At 42.9% G+C, this 23,305-nt stretch overlaps 1 protein-coding gene across 1 annotated transcript in view; it reads left to right on the forward strand.

The window, feature by feature from the left end:
* rnf217 (ring finger protein 217) overlaps nucleotides 1-18,873 on the forward strand; it is a 31,073-nt gene extending 12,200 nt beyond the window's left edge. Inside the window, exons 2-6 of the mRNA XM_063223105.1 lie at nucleotides 6,544-6,987; nucleotides 10,194-10,358; nucleotides 14,189-14,390; nucleotides 15,052-15,123; nucleotides 17,823-18,873. Coding sequence (XP_063079175.1) covers nucleotides 6,544-6,987; nucleotides 10,194-10,358; nucleotides 14,189-14,390; nucleotides 15,052-15,123; nucleotides 17,823-17,899 — 960 coding nt within the window. The 3' untranslated portion in view covers nucleotides 17,900-18,873. The remainder of the gene's footprint in view (nucleotides 1-6,543; nucleotides 6,988-10,193; nucleotides 10,359-14,188; nucleotides 14,391-15,051; nucleotides 15,124-17,822) is intronic.
* The last annotated feature ends 4,432 nt before the right edge of the window (nucleotides 18,874-23,305 follow it).

Below are 23,305 nucleotides of genomic sequence, written 5' to 3' on the forward strand. Positions count from 1 at the left end.
GTCTTTGGGAAACAGTCGTAGGAAATCTAAGAACATTCGTAGGATCACTGGTTAACGACACACGTAAGGCTAAGAACCATCGTTATCGGGAAACGAGGCCCTGGACATTAGCAGCAGGTGGTTGGGGGAAATAAGAGACAGAGAGACTGACTGACTGACTGACTGACTGACTGGAAATGAAGAGCTTCCAGGGGGTACAGATGGAGGACTTAGAGTAGGGTTAGTTGATTGCCTTATCGATCGACTTACGATTAATTGATAAGTGGCATTTCCCCCCCGAAATCTCAATGTTTCTCGAAAAAAAACTTGTAAATCTAAAAATTAAAATTACAAAGTGAGATAAATACTACATTTCAATGAATTCTATTTCAATTCTTCTATCCAAATGTGATTTTAATATTCCCTTCACGCTCCTCTTCACACACACTCTTCATATGCCCATTTCATCTGGGTGTCTTGTCAGTTGAATTGGCAATTAATTGTGATTAATGTTTAATGTTTAATCGATTAATCATTTACATTCCTAGTTTAGAGAGATGGTGTAGACTCAAGCCTCAATTGTACCCAGAATGCCCAGTATTGCTGTAATATTCAGCACCCTTCTCTCTCTACCGGACTCCACAGCCAGTCATGGCCACTTATGGTCCTTTTTAGAGATGTCCGATACTGTCTTTTTTGCAGATATCCGATATGTCTATATTGTCCAACTCTTAATTTTCGATTCCGATATTGGCTGATACCGATGCCGATATATGCGGGTTTTCCTCATAAAAATTTTAGGTAACATTACAAATCTGCTGTTGTGGAACAAAATATGCTTAACTCTATTGTAATGCCCCACTAGATGCATTCTCGAATGCAACAAAGCTTTCCAAATATTAACATCGTCTGTGCAAAATAGAAAAATAATTAAGGAGAAAAGTGTACAGTAATTCAAGCATTATTATATCGGTTTTGATAGGTCAAAAATCCGATACCGATATTGACCGATGTCACATTTTATGCTATTATCGGGCCGATAATATCTGTGTGCCGATATTATCGGACATCTCTAGTCCTTTTACATTTCCGTTTGAAACTGTTCCTCTTCCTTGTTCCTCCTCTTGCTGGTTAGATTTTAGACACCCTGCTCGCTCGCTCGCTCCCTCGCTTCCTCAGCTCGTCACCGTGTAATCCTGCATGTTATGACTTGCTTCATCTCTTTGCAAGCGTCTCTGGATGCCTCAGTCACAACCTCACTCGGTGAGGCCCAAGTTGAACTTCAGTTGGTTCGGTTGGCAGCCAAAAGCTCTTTAGTGTTTGGAGGCAGGGTGCGCACATCCACAGGTAGTTGTCCAGGTGCTAGACAAAAAGTAGTAGGTAGTGTGATGAAGCGGTCTGCACACTGTGTATTAACTCCAAAAATACTTAATTTCATTTAAACATATGGCAACGTTTCGATCCAACAGAGGGATCTTCCTCAGGCAATGAGAACAATGGTCTAAGTTGACTTATATCACATGACCTCCAGGTAGGCCACCTGGCAGAAAGGTGAGCGCACCCTAAGGTGACAAGTGGCATAGCATGCGCCTTGGCGCGCTGGCATACAAATTCAAGACCAGTGAAAAGCTCTTTACAACCATATAGCATGTAGTGATCTACTGTATACCACAATGTATAATGCTGTACCTCAGCTGCAGTAGACAATTCAATTTAGAGTGTATTGGTTAACAGCAATGTGCACTTCTAGGTAATAGGCACACATAATGTGCATACATGCATACATGTATGCACAACACCAGTTTACATACATGATGTGACAAAATGCACAAGCTGGGACAAAGCAAGGAGGGAAATGTGGCCATAGACAAAACCATGGGACGGTGGAGTAAAAAATAAGGTCATCTTATGGCATAATTGCTCCCTCCTCGACTCAAGTCCTCGTCATTTTAGTCTCCTCATTCTCTGAAGACAAACTAGTGATTTAGTTGGGCCAAGACGGCCTGAATATCTCTTGACTCAGACACCCCCCCATCCCAGGCAGGCTTTGCCACAGATCCCCACTGTCTATCTTCCTCCACACCACCCTGGCCACTCAAATCAGGCACTAAATGTAGCACTCAGGTCAATGGGACCAAAGGCCCTCCTCAGCTGGCCTTATTTTTACCTTGCCCACGGAGCCGACTGCAAGACCAGACTCCCATGGCAGCAGCTGCCGTTGCCACGACTCCCCCTCTGCAGACAGAGGAAAGGTCACGGAGAAGAGATGGGTCGACTCTGTCTTAAAGGGCTAGTCCAAAACTGCTGTCCCCAAACACCAAAACAGTTTTGGAAACTTGAATTTTAAGGTGGGGGAAAAATACTTACTGTTGCTTTGAATTCAGTAGGTTCGTACGTCCTCACTTACGTATCTGTTTAGTCTGACTAGTGTTTTTTCTTCTCTGGGGGGAGGCTAGCGATAGACAATGGCTACGGTTACATGATGTGTTATAATTCCAAATTAAATAGTTCCGTCGAGTTTACTTTTTGATCTTTCATTTAATTCTGAATTGTGAAGTGTTAACATGACGTTTTCAAAGCGGAATCAACCTTTATTCAGAAATTAAGTGAGTTCATTCCGAATATAGTGTCTCATGCAAACGTAGCAAATGACAACAAAGTTACGTATCATGAGTCATAGCCAAATGAGTCCAATGGCACAGGTACTCTGCCAGTTATGGTGAAGTGCATCTTGAGGACCAGTGGGCTAGTTGACTGCCACTTTATCAAAGGCATACAGTGATTTGCCCACAGCACAGAGGAGACTCTGAAAACACACAAAGTCTACAGCTAGAGTATACATAATATGTGTGTTTGTTGGCACAGTAAGGAGTGGGAAAGTGGACTTTGTCCATTGCTGCTTAACTATACATGGAGCTATACGAGAACTTGCATTGATGGATTTCCCCTAATAGAATCATAAGCTGGCTCTGCGTCCCGCTTCATCACACGGCCTGGACCCGAGGCTGTTTGCACAACCTATTGATTGCAGTGCGGGAGTTTCTGTCGGGGAGCTTTCATGTTTGTTGCTGCAGTTAGATGTTCCTACATGGTAGTCTGCACAAACCCCACTGCTGACTACAGGGGCTTATAAAGAGATTCATATCATAACATTTTTGACATTACATTGCACGTAGCTGACGCTTTAATTTATTCAAAACGACTTACAGTTATTATTTGTCAGGGTATTGGTTACAGTCCCTGGAGAAATGTGGGGTTAGGTGCCTTGCTCAAGGGTACTTCAGCCATGGATGGAGATGTAGGGAGAGATCAGGGGGGATTCGCACCTGGGTCATTTCACGTGAAATCAGACACTTTGGGACCCGACCGTCACGGATTTCAATCATACTTGCTTTGTCTGTTTAGTAGCAAGGTAGCACCCCAGAACTGCCTTTGTGTGAATCTGACAGCAATATTAAGGGAGAAACAGACTAGCAAGGTTTATATATGAGGGTAGGACACTACGCATTCAGCCTTGATTATATCAGTCAGTGCAAGTCACAAAAAGATGTCTGTGGTGTTATTTGAAAGCTCTTTTCTGGCTCTACAAATTACACAAACAGCATGGAATACAACAACCCTCAGAATATGAATTATCATAAATTGAAAAATTTAAAATTGAATATCAAAAAAATATATATTTCAAAATTCTGGACTCGACCGACACGGATTTCAATCATACTTGCTGTGCCTGTTTAGTAGCAAGGTAGCACCCCAGAACTGCATTTGTGTGAATCTGACACCAATATTAAGGGAGGGCAGTCATGGGTGAGCGGTTAGGGCGTCAGACTTGCATCCCAGAGGTTGCCGGTTCGACTCCCGACCCGGCAGGTTGGTGGGGGGAGTAATCAACCAGTGCTCTCCCCCATCCTCCTCCATGACTGAGGTACCCTGAGCATGGTACCGTCCCACCGCGCTGCTCCCCATGGGGCGCCACTGAGGGCTGCCCCCTTGCACGGGTGAGGCATAAATGCAATTTCGTTGTGTGCAGTGTGCAGTGTGCACTTGTGTGCTGTGGAGTGCTGTGTCACAATGACAATGGGAGTTGGAGTTTCCCAATGGGCTTTCACTTTCACTTTTCACTTTCACTAGCGAAGGTTTACATATGAGGGTAGGACACTACGCATTCAGCCTTGATTATATCAGTCAGTGTAAGTCACAGAAATATGTCTGTGGTGTTATTTGAAAGCTCTTTTCTGGCTCTAGAAATTACACTACAGCATGGAACACAACAACCCTCAGAATATGAATGATCATAAATTGAAAAATTAAAAATTGAATATCAAAAAAACGTATATTTTAAAATGGCCAGTTCCTTGTCTAAACATAGCCTGCAATGTCATGAACAACACCTGAAATGCTGGTGTTTGGTTCTTTATTCATTTCAGAGACAATGGGACTCAAAAATATGGCATGATACAAATCACCTAGTAATAATATGGTGATACCATAGTAATATCACATGACAGCATGTCTATCGGAATATGTGAAGGATGGAGATGGTCCATGAGGATGCAGGAAGTTCAGTTTCACCTCTCCAGTGCTCGGCATACTATCCTCAACACATGCTAGCCACTAGTTGCCATCATATACAGCTACAACATACCCTTTGATGCTTGAACATAAAATAAATAAATAACATAAAAACATAAAAATCCTTTACTGAGCTTATTCTTTCAACCCTGCCTTCTCTGAATGCTTAAAATGGTCTAGCTTCCACTGTGTCCATTGACAATGGGCAGAAGCCGTGTAGTTTTTGAGTACCTGGAATAGGGTACCTCAGGACTTGTGTTATCCTTTATCGATTCTTCGTTAGTAGTCAGGAAGGAACTTTGTCTTCGGTTTTTATCTTTACTTTTGGCTTTTTCAATACAGTTTTTACCAGACTGCATCCAGCTCTTGTGTGTGAAGTTTTCTCTCTCCTGCCTTACTCCTTCGGAATTACACACCGAGAACAACTCACTGGTAGTCAGTCCATCATGTGCTCACATATCGACTCCAGGGCTGATTTTGTAGAAATGGCATTGGGCAGTGATGGTATTTGGAACTACAAATATGAGGGCCCATCTGGTCCTAACAGACGAATATTGACAATTGTGTTAATCATCACTCATATTGATGTCAAAGAACCTGACATGTGACACACAGAAAGCCAATACAGTATGCCTGGCTGCTATTCAGTGCTTCTGCACTTAAACTTCTTAATTTCTTATTGCAACAACCATATTGTACCGCAGACCTGTGACCGAGTCATAATACATAAGAAATAATACAGAAACACCTTATAGGAAATGTATCATTAAAGGAAAATCCAGCACATGAAGTGTAAATAAGACATAGTTCAGTGTGTCTACTACTTGTTGTTTTTTTTGTCAAATAACAGTTGAATAGTCTTTGAAGATGCAGTACGACTGTCGTCAGGTCTGTCAGTTGATATGTAACTTAGAGAGAATGTGGTCCAGGGTTGGGGTGCATGTAACCATTGAAACGGGCCATATGCTGACTAGGGATGTAAATAAAATCGAAATGTATCGATGTATCGGAAGTATCGGCCGGCAATTTAATCAAATCGCATCGTATCGTGGGACATTCTTACGAATCGAAAAGAATCGAATCGCTGGCCCCTGTGCAATGCCCTAGCTCCAGAACACAATAGTAGTGGAAAAGTAATTGGAAAAAAAATTAATCTAACCGAATCGCATCGTATCGTGGGGAATTCTTAAGTATCGGGGAAAAAAAATCAAATCCCTGATTTAAGAAATCGATACCGTATCATATCGTCATGAAGGCTGTGATTTACACCCCTAATGCTTACTAGTAGAGTAGGCCTAACGGGCCATATGCTTACTAGTAGAGTAGACCTAATGGCTTGACTGAGAATGAAAACAGAGTAGCGTATTTTTGTTCTGTTCCCTTCTGTAATTTTGTCATTGCTGTCTTTTATTGTGAGTCTCTTTGGCCACAATGGTAAAGTATTCATTATCTATTTTAAAAATAATGACGTCGTTCACTGGTAATCGCCATTTTAACTTTGAATGACCCGACAATGGCATTGTTATTGTATAGTTATTATTACATGGTCACGTGTGTGTGTGTGTGTTTTGTACTTGTATACCTTTCAAGCTTCAGCCTCTTAGGATATTACATGATGCCATGTGCTATGACATGATGCCATGTCTTTGGAACCCGACCGACTCGTATTTCAATATGATTTAGTGTGCCATTTCAATATGATTTAGTGTGCCATTTCAATATGATTTAGTGTGCCATTTCAATATGATTTAGTGTGCCATTTCAATATGATTTAGTGTGCCATTTCAATATGATTTAGTGTGCCATTTCAGTGGCAAGGTAGAACCCCAGAACTGCATTTTTGTGAATCTGGCACTAATATTAAGGGAGAAATGGAATATAAAAGTCCACCACCTCTACCTCCACTAATTATATTGAGATCCCAAAGTGTCTGATTTCCCGTGAAATGATCTCTTTCGTACTTAACCATCCGCCTCTTCCTTGGCCTGACAGGTGCGCGTGGGGAGAGCAGCCATCGCCTGCCCCATCACGGAGTGCAGTGGCTTCCTGGAGGAGGGCACAGTGCTGGCCCACCTGCCGGCCGAGGACGTGGGCAAGTACAAGTACTTCCTGGAGCTCAGCCGGCTGGACGCCGGCACCAAGCCGTGCCCGCAGTGCAGCCTCTTCACCTCCCTCAAGGGCCGCAGTAGTAACCTCAGCAAACGCAGCGGCGGTGGTGCCGGCGATGGTGCCGGCGATGGCAGCAGTGGCGGCGGTGGTGGTGGTGATGATGGCGACAGCAGCAATGGTGGTGGTGGTGGTGGCGTCAGCGGCGATGGTGGTGGTGGTGACGGTGACGTCAGCAGCAATGGTGGTGGTAGTAGTGGTGGTGGTGGTGGTGGAGAGGATCCCTCCACTGCTGTTGCTGCGCCTAACCGCACCGAGCATAAGTACAAGGTGAGTGGTAAGGTGGATGTAGGCTGGTGGGGAGGGTGGTGTGGGGCAGAGCTGGTCTGGGTTAAAAAAATGGCCGGGCATTTTTAGTCTGGACCGGCCCCTCACACATTACACATACATGCTGCTTTCATACTTTATCAGGATTGGCCACTGCCTATTTTGAAGGTGGATCAATGGGCTGCCCCCGCTAACTTGTGGCCAGTCCCCAAGGGGGAAAAAAACAGCAAAACTAGCATCTGCCGCTGAGGACTGTGGGTCCACTGGGAAAATGCCCGGTAGGCTAGATCTTCAGTCCAGGGGTGGGGGCAGGAAGGGAGGGGGGGCACAGGTAGCCCGGAGGAGACGTAGCAGGAGACAGGAGGAGAGAAATGAAGAGTAAGTGGAAGTGTTTGGGAGAGGAACTGAATGTGTTTGTGAGTATGGTGTTGGTGTGGGGGTGGGCGGTGGTGGCGTTGTAGTGTGTCAGAGGAGAAGAGCCAGGAGAAAAATAGAGAAGAGCAGGAAATGTTTGGATAGTTCAACTTTGAGTTGGTGTGTGTGTGCGTGCGTGTGTGCGTGTGTTGGATGTGGGTGAGGGTTGACGAGCCCAAGAGGAAAGGGATGATTAAATATTTCTTGAGGTTCAATCTAACATTATAAGTCAGAGATGGAGGAAGTGATATAGGGGTGAATGGGTTTGGTTTTATGGTATATTGAGATATTGATTTGACAGGTGGAGTGATGACTGGTGAACTTGCCAGCTTCAGGTGCGAAGGATTGCTGGGGGTTTAAGTGCACTGACAAAGTTCACAAGGAGCAACAAACATTTTGTTGTTGTTTGGGTCTTTTCTAAGCAGATTTTCTTTTTTTGCCACGTTATTGCCTTATTACTGAGGATGTAGAAGTGGTCCCCAGGAGCACCACTTCACTCCACCAGTCTGAGCTTTAACTTTCACATCCTTAGTTGCTCCTGCAGTCTCTGCTTATAGCAAACCATCTTCGGTGTTTATCTCATCTACTCAGCTGTATAATTCAGTTCAGTTAAATGGAATTGTTGATGATGACCAAGGCGATCATTATTATTATCTTGATCCCATCTGGTTGCATTGCTGTGTGATTAGCACTATTTGCATCAAAATATAGCACTTTTGTAGACGCTTATAACAACATCAGCGTTGGGGTAATCAGATTTGCTTGTCATGAGTTTGAAAGGCCAAAGATGACTTGGCAGAGCTGTATAAACAGCCTGCCAGTAGAAGTAAAAAGTGAAAGCCCATTGGGAAACTCCAACTCCCATTGTCATTGTGACACAGCACTCCACAGCACACAAGTGAATACTGCACACTGCACACAACGAAATTGCATTTATGCCTCACCCGTGCAAGGGGGCAGCCCTCAGTGGCGCCCCATGGGGAGCAGTGCGGTGGGACGGTACCATGCTCAGGGTACCTCAGTCATGGAGGAGGATGGGGGAGAGCACTGGTTGATTACTCCCCCCACCAACCTGGCGGGTCGGGAGTCGAACCGGCAACCTCTGGGATGCAAGTCTGACGCCCTAACCGCTCACCCATGACTGCCCGCATGTATACATGACTATGCCAGTAGCGCATGTATACAGATCCGAGGGACCCTGCTTGTCCACCTTTTGTGGAGCACGTTGATTGAACATGAAGTCTAAACAAAGGTGGTTGAACCGGCCTCTGGTACAGCAAGGCTCATGTTCCCATTGTTATTTCATTAGAGTTAATCAGCGTGGAACAGACCATGAATAGCCTAGCTGACCCCGGTCGCCACCCACAGTAGGGTCATGTTTGAAAGGAGTTTTGTTGTGTTTTCATGCACTGATATACTTATTGACTTGGCACTCTGGAGAACTCTTCGACATAGATTGGGGATGATTACTTACAGCACTCCACACAGCACAATTGCAAAGTGATGGTGTGTTTAATTAACTAAAAAAAGTAAGTGTTTATTCTTAAAAAAAAAAAACTAAAAAAAAACATTTTTTCACGTAGTGCTTTAATACGATGCATGTCACTTTACTGTTACCCAGGGTGGTAGTCAGTGCTGGGGTTACCAGTGAGCCCTAAAGTTTTTATGTAAGACAATTTATCCCTTTAATTATGGTTAACGATGTGGATTTACACTGATGTCTAATTCCATGTCTGACTATGTAAGAGTGGAGTGGATAGGGGCATGCGTGGTATAATGAAAGCCCTACTGGGAAACTCCAACTCCCATTGTCATTGTGACACAGCACTCCACAGCACACAAGTGTTCACTGCACACTGCACACAACGAAATGGCATTTATGCCTCAGCAATCGCGCCCCAAGGGAGCAGTGTGGCAGGACGGTACCATGCTCAGGGTACCTCAGTCATAGAGGAGTATGAGGGAGAGCACTGGTTAATTACGACCCCCACCGACCTGGTGGGTCGGAAGTCGAACCGGCAACGTAGCAAGTTGGACTGCAGATCACAGGGTTGCAGGTTAAATCCCCACCCTTACCAATCCCATCCTCTCTACATGGCTGAAGTGACCTTGAGTAAGGCACCTATCCCCACATTGCTAACAGGAACTGTGACCAATACCCTGTAATAACTGTGAGTCGTTTTTGATAAAAGCTTCAGTTAAGTGTTATGTAATGTAATGGTGGATGAGGGAAGCTCTGTCTGGTAAACTTAAAATGTTCCCATTGTAGTATACCAAATGTGTTTTTCTAAGAGTTTGTCATATCTATACTTGCACAATGATCAACAATGTGTGAATTAGAGTCAGACTAGGGATTCAAAGTATCGATTAATTCATTAATTGCTCATTCATTGACCTTATCGATCGACTTACGATTAATGGACAATTGGCGTTCCCCCCCCCCCAATCTCAATGTTTCCCAACAAAAACCCTGGTTAAATCTGAAAATTGAAAGCAGATAAAATGCTACATTTTAATTAATTTCTATTTATTATTCTTTAATCCGAAGATGATTGAAATGTTCCCACTGTTCACACACACTTCGTCATATACCCATCTACAGTAGGTCTCTCGCCAGTCGAGTTGGCCATTAATTGCAATTTTTTTTGTTTTAATCGATTACCGTTTTAATCAGACTAAAGTAGATTAGTCGATTAATTGTTGACATCCCTAGTCCAGACCTAATCATACCACCATGACCTTAATCTGAGAATGTCAGCCCAAGCCTCTCTTCTCTTCTCCTTGTCTCATCTTAGATCCAGTGTAGCAAGTGCCAGTTTGTGTGGTGCTTCAAGTGCCATGCTCCGTGGCACGAGGGCCTGAAGTGCCGCGACTACCGCAAGGGGGACAAGCTGCTGCGGGACTGGGCCAGTGTCATCGAGCACGGCCAGAGGAACGCCCAGAAGTGCCCCCGTTGCAAGGTGGGTAAAACATGTGATTGTGAGCCATTATTAGCACATTCTGGCCAACAGACAACTGTGCTGGTGGCCAATCCCGCACCTGATCTCAAATCAACTGATGTGTTCAGTAGGGCTGTAACGATATTGGATCGAACTGAGAAACCGTGATACTCAGAGTCACGATATTGTATTGTGGTGTAAAGAGGCAGTATCGTGATACACCCTTTCAAAGATGTGTTATCCTTCAGCCCAGAAGACAACCACATGATTCAGTGTGATAACACTTCCAAGCTTCAAATGAGATACATTTCAGAAATCGTGGGATGTGTAGAACCGTAGGTCAAAATTCGTGATACGAACCGAATCGTGATTTGAGTATATCGTTACAGCCCTAATGTTCAGACTGGAAAGCTGAGCGTCCAAGAACTGGAAAGTTGGTGCGATGCAAAGCGAAAGATTTTTTTTTACTGCAAACTGTGACAACAACACAGACAGATTCATTGAGGTACCACATGGTTGCATGCAGTAAAATACACAACACAGTGTGAACATGGGTGGTTGGCAAATAAGCACTAAGGTTTGGAGCGTAACAGACACCAGCACCATTCAGGCCAAGATTAGGTGAACAACGTGTTTCGCTATCGCTTCATCTGGGTCTCTCTCTCTCTCTCTCTCTCTCTCTCTCTATCTGTCTCTCGATCCCTGCCCCACTCACTCAATAACTAGCTATTACTTTCTTTCTTTCTTTCTTTCTTTCCGAGTATAAGTGTACGACCCCAGGAAGTCATAAGACTGTGCCATGGGCAGAGGGCAGAAAGTCAATACAGTACATGAATTGCATTTTCGCTGCTGCCCCTTTGTTCTGTATGCTGCTGATGCCGATTTAATGTGCAACACAAACATCACACACAGAAACATGAGCGTGCACTGGGTGTGCGCGCGCACACACACACACACACACACACACACAGACACACACTCAAAGATTTCAAAAATCACACACAGAGTAACACATCTCCATGGTGATGGTGGTGGCAGTGTTTACATACTTTAAAGCATCATCACCGGGACTCTCCTCCTTGCCGCTCAGCCATCCTCCATCACAATGTGCTGACATTGTGCTTAGCTGTTGTTCAGCCTAGTTGCCATCACATACTTGCTTACAGAGCCATGTAACTGATATCCTGCCGTCGCAATAATAGAAGAGAAACATCCACGGAGCAAAAACACACTTATCGCTTACCCCACTGTTGTGGTTTTCAATAAAATAATTCCACATTAGTAGAGATTAGGGCTCTAACGATATTTTATCGAACCGAGAAATCGTGATACACAGAGTCACGATACTGTATCGTGATACAAAGAGGCAGTATCGTGATACGCCCTTTTAACGTTTTGATACCCATCTGCCCAGAAAACAACCACATGATATGAAGTGATAGTGCTTCCTAGCATCCTCATTATTATATAGAAACTTTTAAAAATTATTTGTAGCCTCTTGTAACCTATTCTGTCTTTGAACTATCATAGTTTTTATTCATAAAGATTAGAATGTTGGCAAATGTAAAATCGAGGGGTGTATCGAACCGCAGGTCATGAATCGTGATACAAACCAAATCGTGAGTTGAGTGTATCGTTACAGCCCTAGTAGAGATGGGATTTCTGGCTCTTTGACTGGATCCAAATCATAGTGGCTTGTTCATTTCAAAGAGCCATTTAAAAAAGGTTTTTTTTTTTCAATTATTTATGGTGTTAAGAAGATAGCATTTTTGATTCCATCTCGAGGCCATTTTGTCCAAGCAACAACTCATTGTCCACCTTCTTCTAAAGACTGTTTCTGCCACTCTCTGAGGCAGACACTTGTGTTTTTTTCCCCCCAAATTTAAGTATGTGCTTAAAGGGACACTGTGTGAGATTTGTAGTTGTTTATTTCCAGAATTCATGCTGCCCATTCAATAATGTTACCTTTTTCATGAATACTTACCACCAGCATCAAATTCATTCAAGTATTCATTATGACTGGAAAAATAGCACTTTTCATTCATGCCATTTGAATTTCCAAAAATAGCCATTTTTATCTGCAAAAATGACTATACTTGGACCATACTAGAAAATATTTGTTTAATACTTAGTAAACTTTCATGTAAAGATCAAATTTGGCAATAGGCAGCCCAATTTCAATAAGCAGCATAGTTGCAGTACCTTTTTTGACCATTTCCTGCACAGTGTCCCTTTAAAACAAATGAAAAATGAACGGGAAAAAAATGGTAGAGTGGCTCCCCCAGTTGTGATTCGGTTTCCATCATTCAAAAGAATCGATATTGTTCACAAATGTCACAACACTACACATTATTGCTTGTTGCAATCTGAAGGACAGTTTGGGATCCCATATGTAAATCTTCGCCTGAATTTGGGATCCCAACCACAGAATAGGGAAGGAGAGCCAGGTATATTAGTCAAAAGGAAGCTTGTGGTTTGTTTACATCCATAACGTCTATTGGCGATAAAAACAGCTTTCCATAAAGCTTTAGTAGTGTTTTAAATAGTTTAGTTTTCACGACACTTAAGAGGGTTAACCCCGAAACCTATATCTAACTATATCTCAGTTGTGATGACATAGTCAAGTGATAGCCAGCCTTAACGATAGGATTATTATACTTTGGTTTTGAAGAATGGGTTGGACAGCACAGGCCAGGGGACATGTGAGAATGTGAATCCTTTGACCTGACTCAGAGAAAGGAGAAGTGGGGGAGTAAGAACGCGTCTAGTTTCAGTCTAAGTATGTCTAGTTTTGCGATACACAGGCTACTGCGTAATTACAGTCTTGACGTTTTGAGGCCTTAGTTAATTTCCCACAGTGGATTAAGGAAACCGTTCAGGTCATGGAACATACTGTCGCCAGTAGGGGATAACCAAACCCACACTGCCCTCGACTGGAATGCACAATTGCACATCGTCATACTTTTGGTCGAGAAGTAATGACAAGCTTCTGAGGTTTGTTTTTAGACTCCAGTTTGTCAGTGTGCATTCTCCTCCCACATGTTTTTTTTTGCATTAGTCACTGTGAGTTTTTTTTGATCCAGTGATCCTTTTTAAAAATTTGTCAGGGTTTTTTGTTTTACCTCTAAAAGCTTCATCTTTTTATTTTTGCTTTTTGTGTGTGTGTGTGTGTGTGTGTTTTTTTTTTTCTGCGAGAACTGCTAGCATTCCACATCTGCCTTGTCAGATCTGCATATACATGGCCATTGGCCATATATACCAGGCAGGACACGTAAGTAAGTACAGATTTAGCTTAGCACGACAAAAATACTTATGGAGATGACTAGACAGTTGAGCAACAGCAACTGATGATGCTGTCATCTCTTTTGTTTTAAAGTTCATTGCAATTATGTCAAGTCAAGTCAAAGTTTATTTATAGAGCACTTTAAAAATACAACAAGATAGCTGACCAAAGTGCTGGACAGGCAGATAAAAGGACTTGAGGACCCATTAAGACACACAAAGACAGCCAAAAGAGACATAGAAACGTCTAATCTTTGAACAAAAAACATGATGTAAATAAAGCAATCTAATACCCAACAGAAAATACATATATTTAAAAAATCAAGACTTAAAACTCATCTATTTCAATTAGCCTATTCTTTATGATTCTTTAACTGTATTTTGTTTTATTTTATTTTTATTTATTTTCTATATATTTATGTTTTGTTTACAATCTGTTTATCTGTCTTGTTTTATTTTGCCTCTCTCTGTACAGTGTCCTTGAGTTTTTTGAAAGGCGCTTTTAAATAAAATGAATTATTATTATTATTATTATTATATATTATACATATATTATACCTTTCTATCAGATCCACATCCAGAGGACGGAAGGCTGCGACCACATGACCTGCACGCAGTGCAACACCAACTTCTGCTACCGCTGCGGCGAGCGCTACCGCCACATGCGCTTCTTCGGCGACCACATGTCCAACCTGAGCGTGTTCGGCTGCAAGTACCGCTACCTGCCCAACAAGCCCCACCTCAGGCGCCTCGTCAGGGGCTCCGTATGCGGTGAGTGTGGCTGAGATGATGTTGATGTCGTTGTTGTTGGATAAGTGAATAAAGTGAACGTGCTGGAATACACACAAATACTGATATTATGTCATACTTGAGGTCATACAAATATGAACAGACTTGGATCTTTGTGCAATTACAAACATAAATAGACAGGGTATTATTATGACCTGTTACATTACTGTAAGTGAACTTGCTGGAATACATACAAATACTGATATTATGTCATATTTGAGGTCATACAAATATGAACAGACTTGTATCTTTGTGCAATTACAAGCATAAATAGACAGGGTATCATTATGACCTGTTACATGTAATGTGAATCAGTGTGTATTCTAGAAGCCAAGTGAGTAATCGAGAGACTAGCATTATACACAAACTCGTACACGTACAAGGACGGGTACAAACAGTGTGTGATGTGTGCAATAACTGGCCAGTGTCTGATTTCATTTCCGTCGCATCACCCTGGTCTTCTTTTCTTTGCAAAACTGCTATGCTAATTTGGGTTCACGTTATCGTTTCCCGTTTAATATGAACCGATTTATATTTACACTATTACCGCTTTGTCGCATGCATTACTGTATGTTGTTAGATCATAAAACATCACTATCGCATTGCGTGTGTGTGTGTTTGTGTTTGTGTTTGATCTCCACAGTGACCAAACTGCTGTTATGTCCACTAGTGATTGTCCTCACAGTGGTGGTTGGAGCTGTGGTGATTGTTGCCGGTAAGACTCCTTATTGTAGCAGTGTCTATTTCAGAGTATTGACCACACTGTGAATGTACAGTACATCTATAACTACCAACAGAAAGACACAAATAGGACCATGATCTTGCAACAGAATGTTGAGAGAATACAGTACGTGCACAGTTGGAGTGGAAAGGTACACACGGCTAGTGTTCCAGATATGATGGTCAGCTTGTTCCAGAATGTTACTGTGTGTAATGAAAGTAGACAGCAATGCTCGACTCCTTGGTCGGTTTCACCTGATCATAACACATCTTCCCACATGCATTTGGGAGATTACAGAAGTATTTTTTGCAAAATTTACCTCACCAAGATTGAACTTTTTGGTCATAATTCAAAAGGGTATGTTTGGCGCAAAACATCACCGCAATAACACCATACCTAACATGACGTATGGTGGTGGCAGCATTGTTCTTTTGTGCTGTTTTTCTTCAGCTGTTACTGGGGCCCTCATTAGGGAGGAGGGAATTATGAACATTTCCACAGGGGCCGTGGTAGTGGCACAAAACCTCCGACCCCCTGGTAGAAAGGTGAAGATGCAGAGGAACTAATCTTTCAGAACAACAATTTCTCCAAGCACACGCCTAAGTTTACAAAAGCATGGCTTCACTAGAATAAGATTGAGGTTTTGGAATAGCTCAGAGAAGCCCATAGGTGCTGCAACTAAGTATTAATTTAAGGGTGTGTATATTTATGCAACCATGTTAATTGAAGTTTTTTATTTTCTATTGTTTCCCTTTAGAGCTTTAAGTTTGTTTCTCAATTGAATTGTACAGGTTAATAGTTTAGATTAAAAGTGGAAAAAGCTGTGGATTTACCCATTTTTCTGTCCTTTTTACATCACAAAAACCTGAAATTTGAAGAGGGGTGTGTAGACTTTTTTAAGGCACTGTATGCTAGCTTGGAGGTAAAATTGCACTGCCAGACTCTGATAATGGCTGGAAGCACAGAAGAAATGTAAAACTCAATCATTTAACTCAAGGGGATGTGCAAAATGAGCTTATTTAACTCAAGGGGATGTGTAAAATGAGCTTATTTAACTCAAGGGGATGTGCAAAATGAGCTTATTTAACTCAAGGGGATGTGCAAAATGAGCTTATTTAACTCAAGGGGATGTGTAAAATGAGCTTATTTAACTCAAGGGGATGTGCAAAATGAGCTTATTTCCAGAATTGCTACGGTATCACTTTAAGCAAAAACTCTGGATGTTAACATCATCACAACCGTGGCCTTGTGTTTAGAGAGGTGGTCCTCAGAGGGGAGGGTTAAAGGTTCTAATTTTCACCCTTACCAGTTGGGAGATTATGCATGGTCTCCCTGCACCTTTTTCCATGGCTGCAGTGCACTTGAGCACCTGACCCGACATTGCTCCTGGGGACTGTAACCAGTATCCCGTGCCTAAATTATTTGTAGGTCACTTTGGATAAGAGGGTCAGCTAAGTGCAATGCAGCGTAATCGCTTTGGATATTGCGTAATGTCCTGTTGAGGACTTATGCGACGCTAGTTATGCGCTGAATTTGACACCCTTTCGAAAGCCAACATTATAAAAGCATGGTCCGCTCATTTAACATTTACACCCCATATGATGGAGCATACTGGTAATCAGAGGTGTCAAGAGTAAACGTAAAAGTAAATTCATGGTGTAAGCACAATACTAGCACATATGGCTTAGCTGTTACACCATATACTGTAGTATATCTAATGATGTAGACTGTGTTGTTCCTGATAAACACTACGGGAGTCCACCACAAACTTGATCCAACCAGCGCAGAGTCAGCTGATTGTAAGACAAGTACACAGCTCAACTGACTAGTCAGATATACCTTTGGAAAACCTTTACCTTTAAGTTCAAAGGAAACAGTGTTTCTTTTTTTTTACTTTTACTTTTACTTTTTTGTCATTTTACTTTTGACACACCCTTTTGACACACTAATGGACTTATGAAGACAATAATTAACATCTGCTGAATGTTCTTATTTCAATAGTCATTACAGCAGAAATTGGTGACATGATATTATTTTTTATTTTATTTCACTTAAAATTATGGTCAGACTTAACTCCAGTGGTAGCTGTTGATAAAGTGAAGGGTTTATTTGCAAAACGGTGTATCTCCATTTTTTGACTTTTGCATTTTACTATTGGAAATGACTGTTCAGTGGTCATATCACGCATGTGTGAATTCTTACCAGTCAAATATTTTGAGAACATACTTTTTTAAGCTATATAAAATGCATTTTGTAATGCATTTCAATGGAATGCCCAGTTCAAAAATGTCAATTTCCCAACATTCTATAAAATGGAGATACACCGTTTTGCAAATAAAGCCTTCAAGTCTTGCCAAGGATTCCAAAGACACACTGCTTGATAAAGTTAAAAAGCCTTTAAAGTGATGGCTTTCTGCACTTATGTCTGACCATCTCATCGCTCCTCTGTTGTGTCAGAGAGAGTAGAGAGAGAGATGTTCCATTGACCCATTGTTTCCGGGTTCTATTATTGCGGGGGGGAATCCCCCTTTAGGCAGACCTAGGCAGACCTGAGGACTGTTCTATTCAATGCTAGGAGCATTATGACACGCCCCTTTAGGCAGACCGGAACCTGGTCACATTAGGTGCCCATAGAAACCTATTATGTTGGCATATCTCTATACTTAAAGAATCTCTGGTTGTGTCCTCCACAGCTCTACTGGTCTTCCCCTTCTACTTCTGCAAGCAGCGCAGGAAGAGGCCCCAGGGGACGGAGTACTGGTTTTCCTGAAGAGCCCTCACCTCCACCTCTCGTCTTAGATAAACTGAAAGAGACCGCGGGCTCTTTTTTTGGTCCAATTCCCAGTGATTTATTAAAACAACGTTCCGGTCTGAGGCCTTTTTCAAAAGAAACCGTTGTTTTAATGAATGACCGGGTCGGAAAACGAGTGAGTTGATTTTCCTACAGTTTATCTACGAGCATGCGTTCTGAGAGCAGCACTTCATAAAGCCACTGGGCTGCGCTGATTTCTCCTGCTTTAAAAGCCCTTGTCGTTCTTTGTCACCACCACCACCTCCTCCTCCTCCTCCTCCTCCAGTCCCCAGTGCCTCCTCTTCCTGCTCCTAGGAGCACCTCCTCACCCAAGTGAGTTTTGGTTCTACAGTACCAAAAGCCCACCACCACACCACTCCCTGCCAACACCGCCTCCTCTTCCAAGAACCAAATCTGAATGGTCCCACCACCACCTGTGAATTGATTAGTCCAGCCAAACCTCCTCCTCCTCCTCCTCCTCCTCCTCTTCCTCCTCCTCCTCTTCCTCATCTTCCATCTTTGACTTCTCCAGTGCCAGTGCCCCAGTTAGCTGCAGGTTCAGCCCCCGGGGCATGGGGGTGAAGATGGGACATGTCTGAGGAGGGGGCGCCCTCCCCCCTCCCCTCCCCCTCTGTGGACATTGACGAGCGGAGAAATCAAAACAACACGAAGACATGCAAATACCATGCAGGCACGCATGCATGCACCTGCACACACACACATGCTTGGACGCACGTTTCCACCTTCCTGACCTCACTCCACATTCCTCAGCAGGAAAGAGAGGGAGAGATAGAGAGAAAAGAGGAGGAAGGAAAAGAAAGTGAGAGAAAAAGAGAGACAAAACTAACCTCACAGCCATCACCACAGAGGCGGATCGAGAATGAGACACTCACTAGCACAGTGCTGTGAAACTGTGAATTCACTTCAGTTGACCACACAGACATGCACACGTGTACACACACACACACACACACACACACACACACACACACACACACACACACACACACACACACACACACACACACACACACACACACACACACACACACACACACACACACACACACACACACACACACACCACAGTTTTAATGTGTGCATCTACATGGGAATGACATCACTTAAATGTATATAAGTGACATTTCGATTCAGCTACATGTTGATGGAAGCTTTTAGATGAGCACCAGTCAGTTGGAGCCCCCAACACCCCCCCCACCCCCCCCCCCCCCCCAAAAAACAAATACTCAACAACACTCTTCACGACCTTAAAACATGGTAGCCTACAATCTATAGTTTGTAGATTACAGTTACTGAGGGATTTTCCCAGTAGGCTATACATGTTTTCCCCAAACAAGGTGTGTACACACCCAGAAAATACTAATGCTGTTTCCAACTATCAGGGATGTTTGTCTTGCTTATGACAGTGGACAGAATATTTTTGTGTTTTTCCCGCTGGCCTTTGTGAAAGAAGATGACTGATAAGCAAATCTTGGCCCCCGACACACAGTTAGGACAGCCGTTTTGATTCCAAGCTACTGATAGCGACTGACTGCCAATGTTGCTAAGCAACTGGAGATGCTAATGCGGACTGGCCAAGCGTTAAGTGATATGAAATTATTACCGTTGCGAGCACCGCACACAAACTCATTTGAGTTTGCAAATAACTGTGCACGTGCTATCAACCGTTTACAAAACAAATGTGATTTGAGGTTCATAGCAGGAGCTGTGTGATTATATTAACCAAAGTGTGACCTGTTTTGCTAATGCTATCACAACCTACGTACCAGGTGTTTCCTCAAATGAACCTGGCACTGATTTGAACTCTCTTGCAGAAGCCTAGTCTGGGAGAAAAAAGAAGTATAATGAACCTCTGAACGGAGCCAAAGTTAACGTCTTTCCTACAGAGCTAGCATGCCTCATATTCCTGGTGTTTCTGCGTGCACGCTCATCTGGTTGTGTTGCCAACCAGGCTGATTGTTCTAGTGCCCTCTGTTTTGCTAAGCACCTGTCTCTATAATCTCCATTCCCTTCGAATCCCATGGGGTTGGCCATGCCAAGCTGCCTGGTATTTGCCTCACTGACAAAACACATTCAAATCCAGCACATTTATTTGGGTGGGGGGTGGTGGGGGTTTTGGGAAATGAGTTGGAAGAATGTAACAATAGGTCACCATAGTTTCAGAAACACATACTGCTGCAAATTCAGTGCCAATGGAAGAGTCTCTTTTTTATATAAATATTGTGTACAACACGCCCTGCATTGTGTTTCTCTATGGCAGATGTTTTGTTTGTTTGTTTGTTTGTTTGTTTTCCCCATTCACAACAACAACACATCCAAAATCTTTGGAAATCACAAAACAATGAAAAAAACCGAAGTTGAAGTTCTGTTGCTCTCAGGATTTTGCACAACTGTAAGGATGGATGAAAGAAAGGAGTGCAGGGTTGCTGGTGACCCGAGGTCAGATTCCTCATCAAGAATGTAACAGTTGGCGTGGTCAGAAGGATATTATTTGTCAAACTTTACACTTTACACCCACCCTACCTTCCTTAGACATGCATGTCATTTCTTTTTTTAATACTAAACTTAACGTTTTTGCACAACAGGCTTTTGCATGTACATCCTCAACCTCCAGGGCAGGGTGTAGGGAAGGAAGGAACATTTAAAAGCTGCTACGGCTTAAAGGTCACAGTGCATTAGTGTGTGTTTGGGGATGGGGGGAGAACAGTGACATCAGAAGGTATTTATTGTAGCATGGCTCAAGGGCCTATTATTTTTTCTCCAATCCCCAGGTGGAGACCTACTACACTGCATGAAACAATCACTGAAGTTTTTTATTTTGTTTTGCTTTGTTTGTTTTTTGTGTGTTTTCTTTTCTTTTGTATTTTTCCTTCTAGTTTATTTTCCAATATTGTGAATAAGTCACTGCACTGTTAAATGCCTAACACCATCCATTCCGTAATATTTGGCATTTACCATATTTCAGTGATCGTGCTTGACATGGATCCATTTAAGGATACTTAACCATATTAGAAGATATCAAAATACCCATCATGTTTCATACTGTTAGGCTAATCATGTTTGTTAGAAGGGGCCAGATGTTGTATGTGTGTGCTGCTGTATGATAACCTAGAATGTGTGGGTTGAATCCTACTGCAAGACTTCAGTCAGGTCGTTTGTGCCATTTAGCCAAAGGGGCTTTCAGACACGTACTATGCTCCAGAGAGCTGACCAGACCAGGCACTAACTCTGCTGATGTATCCTGGGCTGGAGTGTCTCTGGCTGGGTCTGACGAGTCAGTGGGGGCCCCATCAGGTGGATCTATTGGGGCTGGTTGGTTGGTTGGTTAGGTAGGAGAGGTCAACCACATCACACACTACAGCCTACTTTTTCTTTACCATCTTCTCAAGCTTGAGGGCCCTACACACACACGCACACACGTGCACACACACACACACACACACACACACACACACACACACACACACACACACACACACACACACACACACACACATGCGCGCACACGCCGAGAGAAGTAGTTCTGGGCCTTAGACTGGAGAAGGAGATGCCCATTGTGCGCCACTGACACTGTAACTCGGCAACCCTCCATGCTTTGCGCTCATGTCACTCATGTCCAGACAGATGGGCAGTAGTGAAGTGGCATAAATACCTTATTTCCAAACTCCTCCAGTTCAGTTCACAGCTGCAAGAACTATGAGTAATCACTGTTAAGGGTCCTTAGAAGTGACCTCCTGAGATGTGATATTTGCATTAGTCAAGTATGAGTGATTCTTCTCAGGGATTGCTGTACAAGAAACTGCTGCGGTTACCCTCACACTCCCTATCTCCCTTGGGTACACTATTAGGCTACTCAAAATTAAACCAAACAGAAGATGTGAGTGTATGAGTCCTTGAAGTCAAACCGTTCTGTTTCTGAGATCACTGTCTTATTTTGAGTTTATTTTTTGGCCCATTTTTTTTTTGTGTTCGTTTTGTTTTCTGAGGAATGACTGTTTACAAAGAATACTGTTAACACTTTCTGAATACTATTCTGTGCCCCTACTTCTAAAGATTTGACTTCCACCCGCCGTTTAAACTTTGAAAAGAAACAAGTTGCTTTGATGCAATCAATCCCTGATTGTTGTCACTCGTGATGACATAATGCCTTTCCCGTGCCTTTTACCTGTATATTATTTATATGGGGGATTTATTTTGTATAAGATGTGTGTATCTACTTTTGTCAAGAGAATGATCAGGATTGCGCTCCTTAGAAATCGTATCGCACACAGAAGGTTCATTTCCTTGTTGATGTACACGTCAGGTACTGTGTATACACCTGTGGTCTAAGTGCAAGGAATGAAATTGCAAGAGACGTGTTTCTCTTTCTCACTCATAGCTTTCAGGAATAATAAGAAAAAAAAACATTATGCCAAATCATTGAAAAACGAAAGCACATTACGCTTTTCTCCTCTTTTTTCTCTGAGATGTTTTGCTGCTGCACTTTATTTATCTCCAAAGTCTGGTGAAAAAAAGATTGTCAGGCAGCCACTGTGCATATCTTATGGTGGAATTGTGAAATCCATTAAATGTAACTGAACTCAAGTATCTTCGTCTCTGTGTCCGTCTCTCCGTACATGCCTGCGCGTGTGTTCTGTTACCTATTTAAATGGGCCAAATTCCGCTTCATATCAGCTATCATGCTTTGCGCAAATCCCTAGATGTGCAATAAATCTCCCAGTGTATTGCTTTTTTTTCTTAAACGTTTATATTGATTTCTGTAATGGTCTTTGTTGGCTATCAACTTGCATGGGTCTGAGTGCTTCCTGGTGTCATTCTATCGCACCATCAAAGCACCTAAAATGGAAGCACGTGCATGAAATGAGCCACATAAACAGATGCAGCTTCTGATCTGACAAGTCGCATTGCTTCAGTTGGATGAGCAGCCATGGCATCAGTCGCTGGAATCTGGCAAATGCTTCCTCCTCACGTTGATATCAGTGCACGAGCTGCTGTCTGCCCCTTCCATAGTTGGGGACACTCCAGTCCTCCAGGGGGCGTTGTTGAGAAGGTTAAGAGAGGTGGGACAGTTGTCATTTGTGCATTCCAATATGCTACCTTGCGTCCTCCACTTGTGCTTGTGGCCTCGCCCCGCCTTCTGGCCCCTCCTCCGTGGAGAAAACAATAAAGTTTCCCCACTGTCAGCCTAGCCAAAACAATTTTGGCGGACTATTCTTCATTCACCATCTAGTTTGCAAATGAGAAAATGACTTTACAATTGAGCTTTTGCAAGATATTGAAATATAATGCTGTTGTCAGTGATGTCATCATGACATATTACTTCCTGGTACGAGACCCCAAGCACAAGTGGAGGACGCAAGGTCG

Source organism: Engraulis encrasicolus, chromosome 18 (assembly GCF_034702125.1).
Source record: "Engraulis encrasicolus isolate BLACKSEA-1 chromosome 18, IST_EnEncr_1.0, whole genome shotgun sequence".
Taxonomy (NCBI): Eukaryota; Metazoa; Chordata; class Actinopteri; order Clupeiformes; family Engraulidae; genus Engraulis; species Engraulis encrasicolus.